This window comes from Nematocida displodere, assembly GCF_001642395.1.
Source record: "Nematocida displodere strain JUm2807 chromosome Unknown 6, whole genome shotgun sequence".
Taxonomy (NCBI): domain Eukaryota; kingdom Fungi; phylum Microsporidia; genus Nematocida; species Nematocida displodere.
The window spans coordinates 1-15,626 of NW_027138137.1; the positions used below are offsets into that span (position 1 = coordinate 1).

Consider the following 15,626-nt stretch of genomic DNA (forward strand, 5'->3'; position numbering starts at 1 on the left):
GTTAGTGTGTTCTTTATCCATTCGATGATCTTTGTTTCGTGAATGGGCACGGGCATATCGTTTAAGTACAAGGTCTTTTGCCTGAATATGGGTGACCACTTTTCTGATTCAGAAACGAATGTCCCGAACTTTTTGAGCTTCTGTTTGGCGTTGGTGTTCAAGGAAGGGTCAGCTGACTTGACGCTAATAGCACCAATCTTTTTGATCCCTTCCCCGCTACTTAACACCCACCCCATTGCTGTTTCAAAGAAGGCGGTGTATGTTATGCCCGTTTTGGCCTTTTCTTCCACAGTCAGTGACTCAACTCCGGGACACACACTACCCCCGCCCAACTCATCCAAACTATGCACAATAAGCCAGAGGTCCCTCGATGCATTCATGCTCCTATTTGCTTGGGAACAGATTGTGTTCCAAATGTGCATGTCCATGCACACCCCCTCCCAGATATCTTCTGTTAGCATCTCGGCTAGGGGTTTAGATATGTATGCGATGTTGGGAAGGTCCCAAAGCTTCAAAACACCCATACACGCACGGGGGGTGCTTTCTATCACCCGGCAATCCAGAGTTTGTAGGTTTGGCAGTTTTTCCAGAGCAAGGTCCCGTAGACATTGAACGCCTAGACTGTCCAAACACTTGATGGATGTGGTGGCGCACCCACCTACTTTTATGGCCATCCCTGTTGTTCGGGCGCTTAGATCAACAGTCTCACAACACCATGCAAGAAAGGAGGGCGATATTTGGGTTATCCCCAGTGTTTTGATGTTGGGAAGAGCAATTTGGCTGGTTTCGGGCAGCGTTTCTTTTGTGTTGAAAACGTTTATGGAAAGAAGTTGTGTGCAGACGCCAGAGATTGCTTGGAGAAGTTTGACAAGTGCTTCCATTTCTTTGGGGGGGTGTAAAGTCGGTTGAATCTGGAGAAGCAGAGCCGTAGACAAATATCTCTTCAAACGGCTTGTTTGAATATATCTGATCCGGAATGTCCTCTGTCGCTAGGTTCTTCATATCTATCTCCACTATACTGGCATGCTCTTTCGCCTGCACGGCACCTGGGGCGGTGTCCGCTGTCCTTAACACGGCATCTACCTTTTTAAAAAAGGCAAGGGCTTCAATTCGGGTTGTGTTCGGGTTAGTTCGGGTTGAGAATCTGTGGCGTGCTGTCTGTGGAGCTGTCTGGCTGTGATGCTTTGTCATAGATTTCTGTCGCATTTTGACCATTGGTCATTGTTGTAGCCTTCAGGACTTTGGTCTGGGTCGGGGTCCGTGGCAGGGTCTTGTGGTGGTAATAGATTAACCCGAACACTAAGCCACACGCAATGCCCATGACTGCTATGGCATAGATCACTCGTGTGTATGTTCTGTGCTGTGCCATGGGTTTGAAAAGTGTGTCCCGGATATCCCGGATATAGATCAGTGAGTGATCAGTTTGATTATATCCGGGTATGTTCGGGTTAGTTCAGATATGCTCGGGTAGAGTTCTACAAACCCTCAACTACCACATATCACCAAACCCGAACAGCTACCACAGCCCTCTCGGGTTAGTGTTCGAGAGTGGTATGAGGTTGAGATGCACCGAAAATCCAAACCAAAAACACACGTCTGCTTCCATCCCTGACCAAGACACCTATGCAAAGCCGGGAGCGTACTCACCAAGGTTCAATCTTTTAAGGTGTTCGGGTTATGGTGTGTTTGGTTATATGCGTGTCAAGTGGGATCTAGTGGCCATATATATGTCGAACTAACCCGAACACTATACACTCCATCAAAACACACCTCTCATCCTTTGGTGTGTTCGGTGGAAAGGCTGCCTGTCTTCCACATGTAAGTCCTACACAAAAAATAAAAAGAAAGTGTCTGGGTGTGTGGGAGTGGATGCGTGGGAGGGAGTGGGTGAGAGACTGAACACGAATAAAAGTTTTATTAGCTTGGGCAGCTGGCTGAACAAACAGAGACCAAACCCGAACAGCAGATGGACATGGCAGAACAAACAGAGACCACAGACCCACACATGGCAATCTAGGCCAGCATCTGACCATATACGGCAGTGTTTTGTTGTGATAGTGATTTCATTTACACCGATTGCTGATTCTTGGGGGTATATAACCCGTGCACAACCAGAACACCAACTGAATGCCACGAAAACTACCAAGAGCACTGAGAAACATAGTTAACAGGCCAATAGTCGACGAAGAGCTAGCTCTCAACAACCTAAACGAAGAAGAGGATGAATACACAACAAGCATCGAACAGGGAATAGACATTGAAGCTGGCACCAGCACCCAGAGCAGAACCATACAAATCCTAACCCGAACAAGAGTGATTGTGATGGGCATACTTGCAGTCCTGGCGGTTGTGCTGGTGTCGTGTCTGGTGGGCATAACTTATGCCAAGAACACTAACCCGAACACTGCTATTCTCGCTGGCGGGAGTGACCTGGTGTCTTACAACTCCACCCATCCACTATTCAGCTGCAATAGGATCACTAAAACGGCTGAAAACCCGAACAAACAATACCTCAATGCAATATGCCCAGATGTGGCTAGTCTAGAGAACTACAACGAGGTGGTTGAGAGCAGCTTTAAAGACTTCCAAGACACAAAGTTTGGTTGGATTAGCGATGAGGACCAAGCCTGCATCCTGGGGTTGCTAACAACACCCCAGTTCGATAACTTTGGCCCCGACCAAGAGGGATGTGCTCAAAAGATAAACTTTGTGGACATTGTCAACCCAAATGACACCCTAGAGGCCAATACCCAAAAGTTTACTGACCTTTTGAATGTCACATATCCCACCTATACAGGGGATGCTACCACACTGGAAGAGTATATACGCCGCTTGAATGGGGATTCGTATCATCTCTGGATCATGAAAGTAATTTCATCACCCGAAGTTCTCAGTAGATACAGAAAAAGACTGTTGGCCACATCAAACAGCTACTATACCGCTCTTGAGATCGAGATGCTTCGCCGTGAATCCAGAATTAAGGACATTGCAAAGGAGTTTGGTATTTGGGTGGGTTTGCAAAAAGATGAGGCAGAAAGAAACCTAGAGTTGTCAAAGGGGGAAAAAGATGACATCAAAAAGGAGATCGAGCGTGCTAAAGCCGTGGTCAGGGCTGCTTGCCACAGAACATATAACAGGGGGCTCCTCTCTATCGAACCCAAAATAACCCAGCACAAGCGTGGCATAGAAACCCTCCTAGCCCAAACATCCGCCATGTCCTAGTTTTGTTCGGGTTGGTTCTCCAAACAATGTCAACTCGGCCCAACACTCTGGCAGATCCGCAGATCCTGGAGCCACTTAATCCCAGGCCCGGAGCCACTGAAGCCCGTCTTTGTTGTTTTTGAGAATGCACTTGGCTAGTGGTGGCGTAGCTTCTGTGTCGCTTTGGTGTCAGTTCGGGTTAGTGTATTCCCGAACACAAATAAACATTTTTTGAGCCCATCTCTTTAGAGCATATGTCTGGCCATCCAGTTCAACGGCCTCGGGTTAGTTCGGGTATTCTTCAGAACCACTGGAAAAAATAGCCCAAAGATTGTTCGGTGGGTGACGATGTAATATGGGCCGGCGGTGGGGCTTGGAGTGTGTTCTACACAACAATGGGCATCCTCTGTTCTTTTTACATACTTTTCTGAAAAACCTAACTGGGATTGATTTCATCCGAAAGTAGTTAAAGGTGTTAATCTAAATAGTTTTGGGTTGGTTTGGCTATATTAGCCCGAACCCGAACAAAAACAGATATTTATTCTATATCCCACGCCTCATCCCTTAGCATGTTGTCCGGGTCATCGTTCGGGAAGGATAGAACATACGACGTTGTTGGCGTGTTGACCGTGGTTAGCTCAAACACGCTCTGACTGTTCCTTTCTATGTGGTTCTTAACGAGTGGAAGGCTATACTTTTCTTGGCAGAATGGACAACACAAAAACCTAGACTTAAGATCTTCACGACTCTTAACCATGGCATCCAAACACCTACTGCAAACAGTATGCTTCGGATGGTCTAGAATGCAGACTTTGATGTCGGGGGAGGTACTTTGGAGATCTGCGGCTGTGCACATACACGCGCAACAGACTTCGTCATCAGCATCCATCTCCTCTCGGTTCATGATTGCCTGCTGTTCGGGTAAAAGCGCACTCAGGTCAGTCGGGGAGTTAACCAGTTCATCAGCTAGCTTGCCACTCCTGTAAAGGTCCCAGGCTTCGAGAGAGAGGCACAAAATATCTCTTTTACTCACGACACCCGAACACTCAACATCATACATCTTAATGCTTTTGAGGCTTGGGTTGGTTGTGATTACCACTTGGTTGTTTTCAAAAAACTCGGCAAAGTTGTTATGTCCGAACACAAACTCAATACTAAGTTCTTCCAAGCCTCTAAAGTGTCTGCTTATCCAGTCAATGGTGGAGAATATCGGTGGGAAAAGCGCTAACCAGTACTTATTGTAGAAGTCAACTCTAAGGACTTTGACTGTGGCGATATTATCTCCCATTGGTGGCAAAGAAGTGTTTTTAAGCTCAGTGTATATTCCATATTGTGGAGTATAAATTGATAACTCCGCTGCAGTGAGGTGTTTTGGGGAGCTGCTCGGGCTCATCAGATTTTTCCACACCTCTATGGGCACCACCAAAGCTCTCCACTCTTTGGTAAGTATGTTGCGTGCAATCTGTTCTGAAATCTTGGGGTAGACGGGGGTTGTTGTCATCATAGTTAACTCCTCTGGCAAAGAGCCTTCTCGCAGTAGCTTGCACTCCAGACTATCGAGCCTCTTGACATCTTTAAGGGTTAGTATCTTAATTCTCTCGGCATTGAAGCCATCCAGCAGCTCCAAATTATTCAATCGTAATTTCCCTACTATGGCCAAGTTAATCCGGCACTGTGACAGGTCCACCCGCTTCTGAAGCCAGGCAATGGCTGGTATGGTGTTGTGCTGGATCAAAAGAGTATTAATGCTGAGTGTGTATCGGGTTATGGGTGTGGCTGGCGCTAGTTCGGGGGTTTCTTTTCTCCCGAAATTACCCGGCAACCTACCCACACGTTGAATCATGTTCTTACTCCCGAAGCCATCAAGATCTAAGTTATAGAATACTAGGGTGTCTGCACAGATTGTGCCGAGTGCGCTCAGTATCTTCTCCAACACTCTTGGGTCAAATCGGGTAACTTTGTCCTTGTCATCTGGCAATATTATAAGTTTGTCAAACTCGATCCCTTGTGCTAGCTGTTCGGGGACAGTTTCGAGAGTGTATTTCTCAAGGTTAATGTAAATTAGTTCGGTTTGTTTCTTTAGTATCTGTGCTTTCTCGTCTTTTTCAACAGTGTTTAAGGCAGTAGGATATTCTGAGTAACAGCTTTTCTCAAAGAACCTTATCGTTTGCTCAGTGTATGGGGATGTGATGCACTCTGGCTCAGAGACTTCTTCTGCACAGCCAACAATCACGCAAAACACACCGAACCATAGGGCCGGGCATCTTAGGGCCCGTGCAAACAAGTTGCTAAACCCCGTAACTGTCTTTGATTTCATCGGGGCTACTTAAAAAATAATTTAAATAGTTGGAAAATGTTACACTGATTGGTTGGTGTGTTTTGCATAGCCAGCCTATAGATATGAGAGACGGGTTAGCATTTTGGACCGCGGCCACTCGGAAGCATCGACACTGAGCTGTATTTATTCTAGAAATTGCTTAGCATTCCCACAAGATTGTGTTCGGGAAGGATAAACCAGACACAGGGGTGCCCATTGCCAACCCAAACCTTCGCTGTAGAGTCTTTTGTATCGTGTTTGTAGCGAAGGGATACTTGATCTCTCTTCGACAGATTGGGCAATTGAAACACCACGAGGTTTTATCCAGGCCTTCATACAACACATCCAAACACCCGCTACAAACTCGGTGAGAGGGGTGGTCCAGAATGCATATGTTGGTGTTTGGGTTGGTTTCTTTGAGCTCATCGAGATTCTCTTGGCATATGTGTTGTATGCATGTGAGTTAGTACATGTGTTCGGGTTAGCGTAAAAGGATATGGACCAACAAGGATGCATCACAAACAAGGAGACGTCAGCCGCCTGCCAAAAGCAGATTGGTGTGTCGCTTCGTGTTCGTAGTTTCACGTAGAAACTATAAATACTCTTGGCTTTACACAAAGACAAAGACAAAGACTTGGTTTTGGGTATGGGTATGGGTATGGGTATGGCAAGAGCCTCAGCTGCATCACACTAACCCGAACAAACACGAAAACCTTTTATTCGGGTTAGTTCAACAGAGGCTCAATTTGGTCGTTCGGGAGGGACCAAAAGCGGGGCGAGGTGCTGCCAAATGTTACCTCAAAACCTCCCTGGGCGTTCTGTTGGATTTCGTGTTTAACCATCGGGAGGGTAATTTTCCCTCCACAGGAGCCGGGGCAGTTTATATACCCATACTTTTCACCCGTCTTGGCTAGCCACTTTAGGCACGAGGTACAATCCCTATGCAGTAGTTGGTCTAGGATGTAGATTGTAGCCTTTGGGCTGCTGTCTCTGAGTTCATCATAGGTTTCCCGGCATATGTTGCACGCCGGCTCGCTTTTATCCAAGGCCGGCTCCGAAGACATAACCATTTTCTGCTGTTCGGCTGAAAGTTGGCTCAAATCGGTTTGGGACTGGGTTAGTTCATTGGCCAGCTTACCTTCCCTGTAAAGCGCCCAGGCTTCGGGAGAAAAACCCAAAATAGCTTCTTTCTTTTTCAGAGAAGCCAAGCACTCAAACACATCCACCCTAATGCTTGTAAGCGCTGGGTTGGTTGTGATCTCAAATTGGCTAGATAGGATAAAAGCTTTTAGGTCTAGGGTTAGGTTTTCAGATCCAACCATAAGCACCTCCATGCCTCTAAAGTACGTGCTTATCCACACTAAAGTCCGAACTAGCACAGGGACTGTTACTGGGTGGCTTTCGTTGTAGACGAAAAACGTAAGAGTGTTAACTGTTGTCAAATTATCTCCCAGAGAGGGAAAAGTGCCGTTTTGGAGATCAGCGATGTCTCCACAGCTCGGCACAAAAAGCGTCAGTTTATCCAGGGTGATTTGCATAGGAGGTCCTGTTGGCTTCATCAGTTCTTCCCACGTCCTTACATACATGGTTATCTTCTTCCAATGCTTGTCAACCATCTTCTGGGCAATCTGTTCTGAAATCTTAGTGTTCAGGCTATTTGGGCTTTTTATGATTAGCTCATCGGGCAAAGGCCCTTCCCGGAACAGCCTGCAGTCCAGACTGTCAAGCCTAAGAAAGTAATAACACACCAGTGCCTCAACACCCGCTGCATTGAATCCATCCAGCAGCTCTAGACTGTCCAGTTCTAACTTGGAGTCTATTTTCAAGCTGATGTGTGACTGTGATAGATCCATTTGCTTTTGAAGCCGCCTAATTAATTTTTCGGGACAGTCAATTATTCTGAAAGTCTTGATAATGATAGGGACAGTGAGAATGGGCTCGGCTGCTGGGGTTGTGTTTTCTGCTTTTAAGGGGTTGCTCCGAATAAGTCGGGACAAGCTCTTAACTATGTTCACACCCGAACCCGAATCGCTAATGTCTAACCTGAACAGTTCCAGGGTCTCGGCATGAATGCCCCCAAGAACAGCGAATATTTTCTCTAGCAGGGCAGGATCAATGCGCTTAGGTGTTTTTTTCGACCATGATACTATTCTGAGCACGTCAAACTCGATTTCCTGGACCAGGCCCTCTGGAACCGAGCCAATGGTGTATTTGTTAAGGTTAATTTGTTTCGTATTGGGCTGTTTCTTGAGTATGTGTTCCTCCCCGTTGATGTTAACAGTGTCTAAGACGGGGGTCCATCTCTCAAGCTTACTTTTATCAAAGAATTTTATCGTTTGTTTCGTGTAAGGCGAAACGATGTGGTCTGGATAGGATTTTGGAACAGACTCCTGTGCACACTGTGCTATATATGGCATCGCCACTAGCCATATGATGTAATGGTTTTTTAACGTTGAAAAAAGATTTTTGTGATAGTAAAGATGCATTGTGTTTGAATTAAAAGCTTTTAATTTAAATAGTTTTAGTTGTAAGGGGGCCCACCCCGAACTACCAATACTATTTGCTCAGGTTAGTTCATTGGAAGGGCCCGAGCCGCCAATGGACCCTTGGACCACCCCTCAGCATGTAATTGGTTTTCTTACACATCCGAACCAACCCGAACACTTGGGATTAGGTTATTGTTCGGGAATGGTTGCTAAAGTGGATGTTCGGGTGGATCATGGTTTGGGTGTGTGTTCGGGAATGTGTTCGGGAATGGGTACTTGTATGCTGTTTATGTACAAAGTCTTTTGTTTGAGCATAGCAGACCACTCTTCTGATTCAGAAACCATTTTGGCTAGGCATTGGACTTTGTGTTCGTTTTTACTGGTCCACACCCAATCAGTTGGCCTAACCCGAACACTTTTAAGTGTTTCAGTCTTTTCACCGCCACCCATCAGCCACTTCAGTACCGATCCAAAGAAAGCGGTGTAGGTTGGTTTGTTCGGGACATTCTCTTGGACACCCAGTGTTGTGCCCGCGATCCATACCTTGTCTGGATCCAGTTCCCACAAATCTCTAACATTAAGCCAGAGCTCTGACACCACACCCATGCTCTTCTTTGTGTAGGAACAAATCCCATTCCAAATCCTCATGTCCATCCACACATCATTCCATCGCTTTTCTACCAGCAAAGTGGCCAGGTCTGTTGACACTTCTGTGGGGTTGGAAAGGCGCCACAACTTCAGTACACCTAGGCTTGTGGGGGATATCTTTGTTAGCAGGTGGCAGTCCAAGACCTTCAGACTTTGCAGGTCTTCCAGCTCGAAGCCCCGAAGTTTTTGAATGCCTAGGTTGTCCAAACACCTGATGGATGTGATGCTACAGTCCGTTAGTAGTATAGATACAGGGTTAGTACACCCACTCAGATCAACAGCCTTGCATAACCATTCAAGAAAGGGAGGTGATATGTAGGCTATACAGAGTGTGGATATGGTGGGAAAAGCAATTCGGGGGGGGTCAGGCAGTGCTTCGTTTGTGTTGAAACGAGTTATACAAAGTGTTTCTATGGACACAGTACTGAGGATGTGGAGCACTTTCGCAAGCCTCTCCACCTCTTCGGGCGGTGAAAAAGCAGTTGAACATGAAGAAGCAGACCCGAACATGTGAACACGAGTAAACTGAATGCCTGGCAATATCTGGTCTGGAATGTCCGCCAGTGTTATGTTCATCAGGTGTATAGTTTGTCTGTCAGTCTGTTTTTGTGCAATTACCTTGCCCTGTTCAGTGTTCGTTATTTCTAGGCCAGCACCAGCCTTGTTAAAAAACGCAATGGTTGCTTCTATTAGGTGTTGGGATAGTTCGGGAATAGGTATGTGTCGGTCTTCAGTGGCCTTGGCAGCAAGTGTGGCTTGGGGGGTGGTACTTACAGAGGGCAGAGGGGTGTGCTCGGGTTCTTCCTTGTGTTGGGACACGGTCTCTGTGGGTGCTATCAGGTGTGAGCTAGCGAGAACACTGGGCGAGGCCTGGTCTGCCTCGACCTCGGGTGGCTCTATTGCTTGAATGTGTTCGGGTCGGATTGTGGCGTCTAGGGCATTGTTGGTCTTTGAACTTCTCCAAAACCAGACTGAGCACACGACTATTCCAGACAGAATAAGCACCGCTGCTGTGGCATAGAACACTCGGATGTATGTTCTGTGCTGTGCCATCGGGTTGAGAAGTGTGTCGGGTTGGGAACAGATATAGATCAGCGAATGATCAGAGTGATTGAACATATGAGAGAGGGTGGTTCGGGTTAGACTGTGGCCGATTTCTCTTTGGCACAACTCACAAACATACACAAGACAACTAACCCGAACCCGAACACTAACCCATCTTGGGGTGCCAAAAACTAAATTTACATAGCTGCCCGGCTACCCCGGTGTGAACACATTTGTATTTTATTTATCCCCACGGCCTATCCCTAGACGTATGCCACTCAAACTGGTTCGGGTATATCCCTGCCCTGGGGATGAGCACTAGTCTCCCGTATATGTACAACTTCCTTTGTTGGAATATGGGCAGCCACTTTTTTGATTCAGAAACCAGTTTGACCATGTCTTTGTATTTCTGTTTTTTGTTAGTGTTCAGCAAAGCTTCAGTTGAGCTAACCCAAATGGATTTGATCTTTTGGGTCTCTTCGCCCCCACTCAGTGCCCATTTCATTCCCAATTCAAAGAAGGTGTTGTATGATGTCGGCCCTTCGGTGTTTTCTTCCAGAGACAGTAGCTTAACCCCCGGACACACACTGCCCGCGTCCAGCTCATTCAACCTACAAACGCTAATCCAGAGAACCTTTTTCACAGATATCGATTTCTTCTTTGCCAGGGAACAAACTCTGTTCCAGATATGCATATCCATCCAGACTGTTCCCCAGTGATGCGCTGCTAGTGTGTTAGCGAGGTCTTCAGATATGTCTGTGAGGTTGGGAAGTCTCCAAAGCTTCAAAACACGCAGGCCCGCAGAAAAGATCTTTGTTATCAGCCGGAAGTCCAAATCTTTTAGGTTTGGCAGTCTTATCAGACACAGGCCCAATGGATCTTGAATTCCTAGGCTGTCCAACCATCTAATCGATGTGGTGGCGCAGCCAGTTAGTTCGATGGTTATCCTCTCTGTGCAGGCGCTTAGATCAATACACACACAAAACCACTCGAGAAAGGAGGGGGAGATGCGGCTTATCCTCAGCGTTGCTATCCTGGGCAGGGCAACTTGGTTGGTTTTGGGGAGCGCTTTCTTCTCCTGTATGCTAAAATCGCATACACAAAGTGTCTTTATCCAGACACCGCTGAGCAATTGAAGGAGTTTGGTAAGTGTCTTCAGTTCTTTGGGGATGTAAAGTAATGTGAATGTGAAAACCTAGAAGCATGGACAGTTAAGTACCAAAACCTAACACCTGGGTCTATCTGCTCTGGGATGTCTTCAAGTGCTAGGTTCATCATATATATGGCGAGAGTATTGATGTTTTTGTTCGAAGCATCCCACCTCTGGCTGCTACCAACCGCTATTGTTCTACCACTACCCTTTTTAAAAAACGCAATGGTTGCTTCTGTTAGGGTGTGGTGGGGTTTAGTGTTAGTGTTCGGGCATTCTGTGGCCCTGCCAACAAGTGTGGTTAAGAGGCTGGTACTTGTTTGGGTGGAGTATGGCTCAGAAATATGGTTAGTCTCCTCTACTGGTGTTTCTTCGGATTGTGGCATTTCACTGGACATATCCTCGCTATCAGTGGCTTGTGAGCTGCTACTTACCAAACGCACAGAGGACTGGGTGTGTTCGGGTTCTTCTTTTTGTTCAGTAGAGAGACTGGAGTGGTGGTTAATCCCCGGTGCCCCACCTGTCCTTAGCTTCTCCGCGGCTAGATCGTCTCTGAGGGTGTCAAAAACGGTGGTGGCTGGCGATGTTCGGGGTAGGGATGGACTGCAAGGCGTTGCCTCGGGTGAGTTGCTGAAGAGGGTGGGGGGAAAGGAGAATGGTTGGAACTTGGGCAGCTCAGCTGTTTTGGGTGTCTTGGGCTTAATTCGGGTTTTTGCGCTTAAAACGTAGTTGGTGTTTTGTCTATGGTTAATATTTCTCTGGTAGTAGACATAGAACTGAATAACGCTGCCTATAATGAGCAAAGATAAACCAGCATAGCGTGCTGGGATGTACATCTTGTGTTGCAACATGGGCTTGAAAAGCGCGCCTTGGCTTTTGATCACTGCAATATCAGAATGATTTGTCATGGGTGTATGTCTGTACGCGAGGTCTTGGGGTCTTCCCAAGCACCAAGATAATTCTCTGTGCAGCTCCTGAAATAGCCTGAATCGCTGTTACTGCAAAGACCTGAGCATTCCTTTTATTCTTCGGGTTGGGTTGGTGTTTTGTTCAAACTCTTTTTGGGGAAGGATAGAATGGGCAAGCTTCCAGAGGATGTATCCAGTGATAGCTCAAAAGCACCTTGTGCATTCCTTTGTATCTTGTGTTTGATGAATGTGTGGTTAAGCTCATTTCTACACACTGGGCACCTGACTCTCCCAGATGTTGTATCTATGGTTGAAAACAGCCTATCCAAACAGCTGCTACAAACTCTATGCTCTGGATGGTCTAGCATGCATATCTCGGGCGCTGGGCTAGTGTTTTTGAGATCTTCAAGCGAACACATGCACACGACACAAGATCTTGCCCTGGCATCCTCAATAGCTTCACGGGATATAATTGCTGCAAACTGCTCAGTTGAAACTGGGGTCAAATCTGCCAGACTTAGCTCCCCACCTAGTTTACCTTGTGTGCAGAGGTCCCAGGCCTCAAGAGACAAACACAGAAGCTTAAGTTTGTTCGGGCTTGTGTTCGGGATGTACATGCACTCAATACCGCCTATTCTAATGCTCCTTAGGGATGGGTTGCTGTTGATCTCGAACTGGTTACGTCGAACAAGCTTGATTGTTTTGCCCTGCATATCACACAAATTCCCAATAACAATGTCTATCACTCCTCTAAAGTGCATGCCTATATACTCAAGGGCGGGGAGCAGGTCAAAGTTTTCCAACACCTTACCGTCATTACTACAATCAATCGCAAGGTGTTTGACAGTGGCCAGGTTGCTTCCCATTGGCGGGAGCTTAATGGCTCGGTTCCGCCAGAGGCTCTTATGTTGTGGCAGGTAAACACGCAGCAAAACCACGTTGATGCATTTCGGGTGTTTGCTTGGCTTCATCAGCCCCCCAGAACCCCGCGGGTATGTACAGGTCTACCCATTGGTGGCTAAGCATGCGCTGGATAATCTCTTTGGATAGTTTTAGGGCCAGTGGCTTACTGCTTCTTATGGATAGCCCCAGAGGCAATGGGCCTTCTCGCAACAGCTTGCACTCCATTGTATCAAGCCTCGTAAATTGCTCAAGCCACAGCTCCGCAATGCCTGCTGAATTGAAACCATCCAGCAGCTCCAGGCTACGCAATGCTAGGTTTCCGATTGTCAGATTTATATGGCACCGCGACAGATCTGCCTGCCACTGAAACCGCTCAATCGTTGCCACGGTGCTGCTTAATATTACGAGGCTTTTGACCCAGAAGATACACTTACTTGGTGTTTCGGGAGCTTTTAATCCCTCACCTCTGCCCGGAACTCCACTGCTTGCGTTTGGGTTAGTTCGGGGCCTGGCTGAATTGTTTTTTCCCCACCGCCCACAAGATCAATATCTAGATTGTACAGTTCTAACCTGTTCACAATAATCTTGCCAAATGCGCTTAAGATCTTCTCAAACACTGCAGGATCTATCAGGATGGTTGGGTTAGTTTGGGTTATTTTAAGAATCGGAAACATAATTCCCCGAACTAGGTGTTCGGGAACCGACTCCATGGTGTGCTTGTCGAGGTAAATGTAAATTTTTCGGGTTTGTTTCTTTTTGATGTGTGTCTGTCCAAGCACTTGGACAGTCTCTAAGACGCTGTCCCGACCATCAGAGCTCTTCCCAAAGAACGCTATGGTTGGTTCGGTGTGTGGAGACGCGATGTATGGCGGGGGAGAGATTTCCCCCGAACAACTTACAACGATGCCCAAAAAAAACAAGCATAGTGCTGAGTAGTTTAAGACTCCTCGACCTATCAACCCGAAATACCAAGCCGACTTTGATTTCATCAAGGGTTAGTTAAAAATCATTTTTAAATAGTTGAAAAGCTTACACTACTGGCTAATGTGTGTCTAACTAACCCGAACATGGTTTTTGATAGGCCATTGTGTTCGGGGATTGGGGTTGGGATTGGGATTGGGATTAAATCTGGTCTTAACCAGCAAGATGTGTTTGGGTTGGCTCAAAAGCGTTTATTTCATACCCGGGTGGTTCTTCTCAACCAACAATCCGGAAATGGTCTGGGCCTGGGTGTATGTGTTCGCAAAACTGAACCACAGCCCCATTGACCTTCACAATGACAGTAGTATGGGTGGTTGTGAGCTCAAACTGGTTGTCTGTTTTGTCTATTGCGCCAGGTTTTGTCTCAACATTAACTATCCTCAGGCCACCAAAGGATCTACTTGCCCATTCAACCACGGCACTTATCTCCTGGTGTGTTACTGTTTGTTTGGTATCATGGAATTTGATAGAAAGATAGTTAACTGTGGCTTGGCCCTTTCTGAGGGTTGGGATATGACTCTCACACCCCAAGAAAATTGTCAAGGAGTCTGCAGCAAGCTGTATGGGCTGCTCACTTGGCTCCATCAACTCTTCCCACATTTTCATGGGCACGACCAGCCCCTTCCAATGGTTGCCAACTATGTTCCGGATAATTTGTTCGGACATTTTGGGGGTCTTGCCACTCCTGCTGTCTAAGTCTAGCACGTCGGGGAAAGGCCCCTCTTGCAGCAGCTTGCAGTCCAGACTGCCAAGATTGTCGATGTCATAAAGCCCGAGCCACTTAATACCTGCAGCATCGAACCCGTCCAACACCTCAAGATTTCCAAAGTCTGCTTTGCAACTTAATACCAACTCTATACGAGACCCTGTCAGATCCACCCGGTCCAGGAACCACTTGATCGTTGACTTGGGCGTGTTGAATATCATGAGGTTGCTGATGTTGAGAACGCATATGGGTTTTGGTGCAGATGTTGGCGCATCTTCTAATGGACTAAGATCCAAGCCCTGAATATCACGATGAGCTATGTTTTCATTCACACCCATTGCTCCAAACACTAGGCTGCTAAGCTCTAGGATGCACGCATTGATTGTACCGAACGCCCCCAATATCTTTTCCAACACCACGGGGTCTGACTGGCCATTCGAGTCTATTAGAAGAGAGCCAAACACAATGCCAGGCGCCAACTTCTCGGGAACAGATTCGAGGGTGTAGTGTTGAGGGTTAATGTGGATTGGTTGGGTCTGATGTTTTAGGACATGTGTTTCTGCACCCATCTGAACAGTTTCTAACCTGGTATGATGAGCCAAAAGCCTTCCCCTGTTAAAGAACTCTATCGTTTGCTCAGTATGTGGCGATACGATGTACTCTGGCACTGAGACTTCGTCTGCACAACCCATAGCCACACAGAGCACAGATAAACATAAGAGTTGGTACACTCGTCCCACTTTCCAGGTCTTTTTAAGGTGGCTAACTGAATTTGATTCCATTTTCGGGTTTAGCCAAAATTTTAATTAAAATACCCGAAGAATGTTCGGGTTAGTGCTTTCGGGTAAACTTATTATCTTAGCGGTGAAAGGAATCTTTTCCCAGACACTCTTATTTGCAGCTAGCTCCTTCGAATCTGTAACCCAAACGCCACTATAACCTTATTTCAGGAGCCAAATCCTGTTCCACATAGCTAGGTCCATCTAGGCTGTTTCCCATGCATTTTCGGGCTAGGGACTTGGCCGTGCTTTCAGACGCTTCTATGTGGTTGGGAAGTCGCCAATGCCTCACTCCCTTTTTAGAGGAGGTCTTTTCTAGTAGCCAGTAGTCCAATCTCTCTAAGTGTGGCAAATCTTCTAGAACTAACCCCAACATCCGAACACAAGCACTTGATGGATGTCTGTCACAATTACATATGACCAGCTGCTGGCTCACAGTGCAGGGCACACTCAGATCACCCCCACAGAACCAGTCACCAAAGAACAAGGCAATTCAACCCGAA

The 15,626-nt window shown here is 46.7% G+C and overlaps 10 protein-coding genes across 10 annotated transcripts; 1 reads left to right on the top strand and 9 right to left on the bottom strand.

Moving 5' to 3' along the window:
- Positions 1-2: 2 nt before the first annotated feature.
- NEDG_01564 (uncharacterized protein) lies at positions 3-881 on the bottom strand (the record flags this gene model as incomplete). Its single annotated transcript, XM_067688982.1, has 1 exon — positions 3-881. A coding segment is annotated over one exon (879 nt), but the record flags the coding sequence as incomplete, so codon positions are not given.
- A 1,246-nt stretch (positions 882-2,127) lies between these two features.
- NEDG_01565 (uncharacterized protein) lies at positions 2,128-3,222 on the top strand (the record flags this gene model as incomplete). The annotated part of the gene is made up of 1 exon (XM_067688983.1): positions 2,128-3,222. The coding sequence occupies one exon, from the start codon at positions 2,128-2,130 to the stop codon at positions 3,220-3,222; it is 1,095 nt and encodes a 364-aa protein (XP_067544873.1).
- A 517-nt stretch (positions 3,223-3,739) lies between these two features.
- Positions 3,740-5,518, bottom strand: NEDG_01566 (uncharacterized protein; the record flags this gene model as incomplete). The annotated part of the gene is made up of 1 exon (XM_067688984.1): positions 3,740-5,518. One exon carries the CDS (start codon positions 5,516-5,518, stop codon positions 3,740-3,742), a length of 1,779 nt encoding a protein of 592 aa, XP_067544874.1.
- Positions 5,519-6,243: 725 nt separating this feature from the next.
- On the bottom strand, positions 6,244-8,004 carry NEDG_01567 (uncharacterized protein; the record flags this gene model as incomplete). Its single annotated transcript, XM_067688985.1, has 1 exon — positions 6,244-8,004. The coding sequence occupies one exon, from the start codon at positions 8,002-8,004 to the stop codon at positions 6,244-6,246; it is 1,761 nt and encodes a 586-aa protein (XP_067544875.1).
- Positions 8,005-8,235: 231 nt separating this feature from the next.
- On the bottom strand, positions 8,236-9,771 carry NEDG_01568 (uncharacterized protein; the record flags this gene model as incomplete). Its single annotated transcript, XM_067688986.1, has 1 exon — positions 8,236-9,771. One exon carries the CDS (start codon positions 9,769-9,771, stop codon positions 8,236-8,238), a length of 1,536 nt encoding a protein of 511 aa, XP_067544876.1.
- Positions 9,772-9,940: 169 nt separating this feature from the next.
- NEDG_01569 (uncharacterized protein) lies at positions 9,941-10,390 on the bottom strand (the record flags this gene model as incomplete). The annotated part of the gene is made up of 1 exon (XM_067688987.1): positions 9,941-10,390. One exon carries the CDS (start codon positions 10,388-10,390, stop codon positions 9,941-9,943), a length of 450 nt encoding a protein of 149 aa, XP_067544877.1.
- Positions 10,391-10,851: 461 nt separating this feature from the next.
- NEDG_01570 (uncharacterized protein) lies at positions 10,852-11,697 on the bottom strand (the record flags this gene model as incomplete). The annotated part of the gene is made up of 1 exon (XM_067688988.1): positions 10,852-11,697. The coding sequence occupies one exon, from the start codon at positions 11,695-11,697 to the stop codon at positions 10,852-10,854; it is 846 nt and encodes a 281-aa protein (XP_067544878.1).
- Positions 11,698-11,867: 170 nt separating this feature from the next.
- On the bottom strand, positions 11,868-12,725 carry NEDG_01571 (uncharacterized protein; the record flags this gene model as incomplete). Its single annotated transcript, XM_067688989.1, has 1 exon — positions 11,868-12,725. The coding sequence occupies one exon, from the start codon at positions 12,723-12,725 to the stop codon at positions 11,868-11,870; it is 858 nt and encodes a 285-aa protein (XP_067544879.1).
- A 384-nt stretch (positions 12,726-13,109) lies between these two features.
- NEDG_01572 (uncharacterized protein) lies at positions 13,110-13,646 on the bottom strand (the record flags this gene model as incomplete). Its single annotated transcript, XM_067688990.1, has 1 exon — positions 13,110-13,646. The coding sequence occupies one exon, from the start codon at positions 13,644-13,646 to the stop codon at positions 13,110-13,112; it is 537 nt and encodes a 178-aa protein (XP_067544880.1).
- A 208-nt stretch (positions 13,647-13,854) lies between these two features.
- On the bottom strand, positions 13,855-15,126 carry NEDG_01573 (uncharacterized protein; the record flags this gene model as incomplete). Its single annotated transcript, XM_067688991.1, has 1 exon — positions 13,855-15,126. One exon carries the CDS (start codon positions 15,124-15,126, stop codon positions 13,855-13,857), a length of 1,272 nt encoding a protein of 423 aa, XP_067544881.1.
- Between the last annotated feature and the right edge of the window lie 500 nt (positions 15,127-15,626).